Source organism: Oncorhynchus kisutch, linkage group LG5, assembly GCF_002021735.2.
Source record: "Oncorhynchus kisutch isolate 150728-3 linkage group LG5, Okis_V2, whole genome shotgun sequence".
Taxonomy (NCBI): Eukaryota; Metazoa; Chordata; class Actinopteri; order Salmoniformes; family Salmonidae; genus Oncorhynchus; species Oncorhynchus kisutch.
Window position 1 is genome coordinate 4,926,627 of NC_034178.2, and position 7,529 is coordinate 4,934,155.

The 7,529-nt window shown below is 41.6% G+C and overlaps 1 protein-coding gene across 1 annotated transcript; it reads left to right on the forward strand.

The window, feature by feature from the left end:
* The first annotated feature begins 3,877 nt into the window (after window positions 1-3,877).
* On the forward strand, window positions 3,878-7,221 carry LOC109890530 (POU domain, class 3, transcription factor 3-B). Its single transcript, XM_020482452.2, has 2 exons — window positions 3,878-5,884; window positions 6,197-7,221. Exons 1-2 carry the CDS (start codon window positions 4,661-4,663, stop codon window positions 6,305-6,307), a joined length of 1,335 nt encoding a protein of 444 aa, XP_020338041.2. The 5' UTR covers window positions 3,878-4,660; the 3' UTR covers window positions 6,308-7,221.
* Window positions 7,222-7,529: the final 308 nt, after the last annotated feature.

Genomic DNA, 7,529 nt, shown 5'->3' on the forward strand with positions numbered 1-7,529 from the left:
CGCGTGAGGAAAAAGTAGATTGCCATGTGGGTTTCGTTTTGATTCACATCGGCTTACTGCTTGAGGAAAACACTGGGTATATGTTCCCTATCCCAGCATTATCACGATACTTCAAATATTTACATTAATATCAAACATGTATATCAATGAGGACATCACATAGGTGTATAGCCTATTGTAATTCAATATAATTGACAAATTCATAAATTAGTAATTGCACAATATTTTTGTGTTAAGCATTTGGAGTCCAGTTACTTAATTATACAGTCGGTTTCTTTCTCTTCCCTATTATAATTGTGTTTTATTGTCTAATATCGTGTCATTCAGTATCTCTATTATATCAAGTCAGGTCTGTATTTTTTAAATTGCGTCGCAGTCAACAAAACAATAATGCGACTATTACTCACCAAGGCTGGCCTGCCATCATGAGTAAGCGCGACACCTGCTGGTTGATAATATTTATCTAACCTAAAGTCAACAATGAACTCAATTTAATTTCCCCATCTAAAGCAACAATAGCTCACAGGTGAGGGGAGCGTCTGTCACCGTGTTGGTAATGTAAAGATGGTTCTACATGTATGGCCATGGTGCCGAGAAGAAGGGGAGTTGGAGTTGTTGGCTCTGCTATAGGCATGCTAGATGGTATTGGCTTCAACAGCTCTTTCATCTTGAGTCCAGTGCACAAACATATAGCTTAATGCGACTAGTGTTCCCTCTTTTATTCGGCTCACCATGACAACAGAAAGGCTGGGTTCAGAAATGCCTCCCCATCAATGAAACAAACGGTCTTAGCGGGGCTGCGCGAGACGGCATCTTTTACAGCGAGGGCACACACTGTTAACCCGTGAGAAAAACGCAGGAAAGTGAAAAAATTCGACGCTGACCACAAAAAGTATGAAGTCAGAAAAATAGTGCGTGTTATGCAACTGGTATTAGTTTTAAAATGTCCGTGCAATTGTGTTCGAAGCAAACTTGCTTGAGGACCATTCCAGGCGGACTTATGAAAACCTGAATATTGTTGTCCATCTCTGCATCTGCATATAACCGTTTTAATTTCAGTTATCTTAAGGATTGCCTATAGGCTACATATGCTTTCGGAATAGCTCCATGATTTCGCAAGCCAGAACCAAATAGGCTATATGTTCATAGCCTTAGCCTATAGCAAAATATAGACTATAACCTCTCATTCGATCAGTTATCGTACGCATTCTAGTCCGTTGATTAAACTTAAATTCGTGGGTTATGTCATTATTGTTGCTCAACTTTAAACAAACTTTTCTACAGCTGCACGGGATCGATTTATGTAAACGATTTGATATTCACTGGTGCCTATGCGACTCCCCCAGAGAATTCAACCAAGGGGTATCCTGCTTAAATTTGATTGATTGCACTTTCTCCAGTGGACATTCACTACAAAACAGCACAGCTTAACCGTCTGCTCACTATTTATAAAAGCGAGGCATGGGAGCGAAAGCCAATACAAAGCATGTATTGATTTTTTGTTTCAAAAAGGGAAAAACAACATATATGTTTTTTATGAGAGTTAGAGGTGGGAAATGTTTATATCGGCAGTGTGACATAACATATGGGCTAAAATGACATCAAATGCGTTAAAATACGTGTTTAGAAATTCGTAAAGCTATACGTTTAGTATAGTATAGGCTAGTTCACATTACATTGCTTTTCCTTCCAGTATGGATAGTATAGGAAATTCAAATATCATTTGACTTACCTTATATCCAAGAACAGTCGAAAAATGCTTTACATGTATATTTGTAATCTATGAATGGCCGTCTCCTTTCCTTCGAGTCGCTGCTCCCTAAGATTTTCTTTCCTCTGCCTCAACTGAGCAGAGCACTCCTCGGCTCCGCTATTATTTTCACTAAAATATATGAAAATTTATGCAAATGAAAATCAGCACTAACTGTTCGTCTCTTGTTATACTTGGGGATTTTTTTCCCCTTTCTTTTTTGCATACAAAACAAATGAACTCCCCAGCAGGGAACTTGGGGACCTTATAAAATAAACAAATAAATAATAAGCACACCATATTTCACAGAGAGTGAATTTAGCGGCATTGAACTCAGGGACATTTTTTTAAGGAATGTATTTTTTTACTCTTTTCGGTGATCTTTTGGAAGTGAATTTTTTTCTTTCCCATTACCCGGTGTCACGTTTCTCACCGCCGCGCTAGCCGCCCTTTGAAAGTGTGCAACCTGAAATGTATAGCAGTAATTTAGACAGATATCCTCACTGTATATTAATAAAAGGACGGCACCATGGCACCGGCCCTGTCCTGTATTCAATGTAAACAACTCCACGAGGCTTCCTCGGTTTTGAGCCGGGTCCAAATGAAATCTACTGGGAATGAAGGAACTCTGGCATCCACTATGTGCTAAACTACACCAGTCTATTATCTTTGCTCATATGCAATAAAATCTCTGCTCAGTCTTTGGCACGGTTTGTTTTATTAGGAAACAACATGAGATGGTTAGGATCATTGTAATACTTTTTCCCGCTTTCTGACCCTATCTCGAACATAAGGTCATGGTTCAGTATTATGGTTTATCCTAAACTTTAAGAATAGCCAATAATACTGGCAATAGCTGCTCTACAGTAGCCAACACTGTAAGCAAGCAGTAGCTCTGAAATCCGGTGCGTCCTTGCTAGTGCTCCACGTGAACGTGACTGCGTCTCAGCCAGTGGATGCAATATATTATATATGGTATTTATTCATTAACACTGCTGGGCGAATCCATATGCTGAGGGGGTCCACTTAACACAGGCTCATTCATTTCTGTGTTATGGAGTGATCTAAAAAAAAATGTTAATTTTATAGGGCCCAAACGTAGACTAGCTGGTTGTAGTATTCAGATTTAAAAGGCAGACTTTTCCCCCTGCAAATCCCCCAAGGGCTGCTCAATTTACCCTTGTTTTGGTTGCTACTTTCTCTTTCCCTGTGGTTCAGTGAGGTTGCCTATGCGTTCTGTTTCCGCATGGAAGCATCCCCACAACCTTTGTCCATTAACTTCCGAGGAACCAAAGCCCAGCCATCAAGCAAGACGTGAGGACTATTGAATATGATGGTGTTTTAGGGATAAATGGCACAGAAATGGCCTCACACAACTAGTCATATTGTTCAAAACATTCTCAAGGGCACACAATCAATGGTCTGGTTATGTAAAGGTACTAAGTGCATTACTGTCCTACAGCACATTGACAATGACGGTTGTAGGCCTCCACCAACATCCAAAATGTACAAAAGGTCCGCATCTCCACCAAGCCTATTACAATAGTTTATTTTAGGTGATCGCTGTTATGCATGTTTAGGCTAATATAAACATATTTTATGGAGATAAATCCAATATATCATTAGGTCTATTTCCATCAATAACAGTTTTAAAACACTTTCTGGTTTTTGACAAGGTTGAATCTATTCTGATTTATATGAAGTTATAATATGTTTCGAACCCACATAAACAATAATACATGTATAGCTCCATATTGTATAGCTCCATATTGTATAGCTCCATATTGTATAGCTCCATATTGTATAGCTCCATATTGTATAGCTCCATATTGTATAGCTCCATATTGTATAGCTCCATATTGTATAGCTCCATATTGCTTACGAATACATTCATCAGATATTTTTTTGTTCATTTCATTCCTATATTTTGTATTAATTTGCTCATTTATTTATTTATTTGGATTGAATTAAAACCCAGCCAATTGCAACGGCCGGAAGGAGGTTTACGCGCCTCAAGCGGGGCTGGCGAGACCTGTCAATCATACCCCGGGTATCCAATCAACGGGAGTCTTGCACTCGACTTCCTCGTATTTGAAGGGGGCGAGACGTGGACGATGTGCGCACGCTTGGCACAGGGTAAACATTCGTGTGTCCTCGAGCTTTGAGGGAGGGACGTAGCGAACTGTCAGAAGAGAAAGAGAGGGAGAGAGAGAGAGAGAGAGAGAGACCGAACAAGCGAATGGGAGAAGAGGCTTGCAACCATCGCTGTGCACTGTAATACTGGATTGTACTTCAGCGGGAGTTAGCGGTTTGGCAGGTTTATACACATCAAAACAGAACAAAGAGAAAGACTCTACAGTACTATAAAAGGAACAGCGAAAGAAAAGAATAAAGCAACAAGGGAGAAATCTCAGCGGCTAAATTTCAAAAGAACCAAGGAGCCAGTGCTTGTGTTTTTCTCCCCTGCAATAGGAACATAAACTGGGACTTTGTATTTCGTGGAGAAATTGATCAATTTCTTCGACCACTAGAAGTTTGTTGGGGCAAATATATATTTTCTGTGTATTTTAATTTGAACTCTCAGACGTTCTAAATACGACAAAACTTTATTGACGGACTGCACATGGTTTCAAACTGCCTTTGAGAACCTGGATTTTTATTCATCGCTATTTTATCAATTTCTATTTGAAATACATAAATGCGCTAAACACAACAAATACGGATTTTAATTCATTTTTGCTATCCTTTTTATTCTTCTGGCGTTTGCAGAACAAGTCAATGGTATTTGCCAAAATACAACCCAGACTTTTAAAGTTTGAATAATTCATGAGATACAATTTGCCTGCTCGAAAAAAGTAACTGAAAAAGGGAGGGGGGTAATCAACAAACATATTCATAAGGGTTAACGGAATGGCCACCGCGGCTTCCAACCCCTATCTGTCCAGCAATAGTATCCTCTCGTCCGGCTCGATCGTGCATTCTGACTCTGGAGGCGGTGGTATGCAGCCGGGCAGTGCTGCGGTTACCTCGGTGTCTGGTGGGTACAGGGGAGACCCCACAGTAAAGATGGTACAGAGTGACTTCATGCAGGGAGCTATGGCAGCGAGCAACGGAGGACATATGTTGAGCCATGCTCATCAGTGGGTGACATCCCTGCCGCACGCCGCCGCTGCGGCAGCTGCAGCCGCTGTAGCAGCAGCCGAAGCCGGCTCGCATTGGTCGTCGAGTCCCGTCGGTATGACAGGCAGCCCTCAGCAGCAGGACGTGAAAAATAACTCGGGCAGAGATGATCTACACACCGGCACCGCGTTGCACCACAGGCCCCCACACTTAGGTCCTCATCAGACTCACGCAGGGGCTTGGGGGAGCACAACTGCGGCTCACCTCAACTCGATATCAGGGGGACAGCAGCAGCAGCAGTCGCTGATCTACTCCAACCCCGGGGGCTTCACGGTGAATGGAATGCTCAGTCAACCAGGGAGCCAGAGCCTGGTGCACCCGGGTCTGGTAAGAGGGGACACCCCAGAGCTGGACCACGGCAGCCACCATCACCACCATCACCACCAGCATCCGCATCACCAGCAGCAACACCACGGAGGGGTGAACAGCCACGACCAGCACTCCGACGAGGACACACCGACCTCGGACGACTTGGAGCAGTTCGCCAAGCAGTTCAAACAGCGCCGGATCAAACTAGGCTTTACGCAGGCGGACGTGGGCTTGGCCCTGGGCACCCTGTACGGGAACGTCTTCTCTCAGACTACCATTTGTCGGTTTGAAGCTCTCCAGCTCAGCTTCAAAAACATGTGCAAGCTGAAGCCATTGCTAAACAAATGGCTGGAGGAGGCGGATTCTACCACTGGCAGCCCGACCAGCATCGACAAGATAGCGGCACAAGGTAGGAAGCGAAAGAAGCGCACGTCCATCGAAGTAAGTGTGAAGGGAGCTTTGGAGAGCCACTTCCTGAAATGCCCCAAACCCTCGGCCCAAGAGATAACCTCACTGGCGGACAACTTGCAGCTGGAGAAAGAAGTGGTTAGAGTATGGTTTTGCAATAGGAGACAGAAGGAAAAAAGGATGACGCCCCCAGGAGTGCCACAGACGCCGGAGGATGTGTACTCGCAGGTCGGCAATGTGAGTGCAGATACACCGCCCCCCTCCATGGACTGCAAACGAATGTTCAGTGAGACATAGAGCAGAACACAAGACTAAAAAATATTTTATATAAAAGTAAAACTGATAAAACACAGACTATCGTCAAGATAGCCAAAACATTTTTGATACTGTGATTGTGATGGAATAGGAATAAGACTGCAAATGTGTTATATATTTTTCACCAGAACAAAACAAACCCCCTTTTCCACCCAACCCCAAAACGCACCGATAACCTTCTTCCAAGCCCTGAAATGTCTTAACCTAAAAGGTTCCTTCTGCTCTTTCTTTCAGGGACATTTTTTAGTAGATTACTTAAAAGATGCAAGTTTAACTGGGCCGAGTGAACCGACCGACCAGAGGGTGACTACAAGTTCGTTCCATCAGGTAATTTTGGCGCATTAACAACACCAACTGGAAATTTCAAAGCAAGTAGTCCTATTAGAATTTAAAAAAGATTCCCCCTGTACCCTGTATCTGATTTGCGAAAGACAAAAGAGGCAGGCATTTGTATATTTAAAAATGGGACATTTTAAACCCCTACTTTAACAAAGGAACAAAAACTGCAACAGCATCAATACGAAGAAGAGTGGCATCCACGAAGCTTCCAACATATTTTTTGCGGGGAGGACTGCATGGTTTAAATTTTCACAAAGAGGAATTGGGATTTGAGGCCCTCCACGCCTAATGATAAAATATAAACTCACCAGGACTGTCCCCGCCATCTGATCTAAAAGATCACCTCTTTTTTTCAAATGGATTTTTTTTCATGGGACTTGAACACCGTGAGTGAAGAAATAGAAATAGACATTTGAAAAGACTATCTTCAGCTGCACTTATTTGAAATTCTTCTCCTCTCCGTTGCCAAGTGTGACTGAATGGGTGCTGTGGATGTAACTATACATGCTGCCATTTCTAAGCAGTATTCTTTGGTAGGTTTTAATAAACAACAGACTCTGTAAAGCCGGCAATATAGATTCATTAGATCAGATGCTGATCTGACTTATTTACTTTATATTTTTCATCAAAATGACTTGTTCTAATATTCTATTCGGAATACATATCAATTATTCCAAACGGTAATTTATTTCCCCCAGAACTTTGTGTAAGATGTTTTGCTTTCCTGTTTTCATTGTTGATTTGTTTTGTTTAATTTTTGTATTCTCGTTTCTAAAAGGAGCACAAATCAACATAAGCTGACATTGACAGTTGTTAGGTAATAAGGGTATATTTTGATGTGATAATTTGATTGTAATTTAATTTCAGTAGTGATTCCTTACGAGCTGATTGAGACCAATAAATTTGTTAGAATGAAATTACGTCATTGTGTGTTTTGAGATGTATATTTGAATGTAATATTTAGCTACGTTTGTTTCTGAAACAAGGCATGCATTCGTCATATTATTTAATGTGAGAAAGGTTAACACGGAGAAATTGCCGATTGTTCTTGTTCCAACTACTTTTGTCACAGATTTGCATAACACAAGTTTACAAAAAATACTATAATTTAGGAAAAATAGGCCTATGTTATATCGAACGCTGAACCTCTGTGCATCTCCACTGTCAATGTTATTGGAGCCCCATAGGGAATTATATTTGACCATTTCACCGGGCTATATTTGATTTA

What these genes read in the sequence shown, in the direction of transcription:
- LOC109890530 (XM_020482452.2), top strand. Translation starts at nt 4,661, where the DNA reads ATGGCCACCGCGGCTTCCAACCCCTATCTGTCCAGCAATAGTATCCTC. An exon ending in TGTACTCGCAGGTCGGCAAT is followed by an intron (nt 5,885 to 6,196) that starts GTGAGTGCAGAT and finishes TCTTTCTTTCAG; the next exon opens with GGACATTTTTTAGTAGATTA.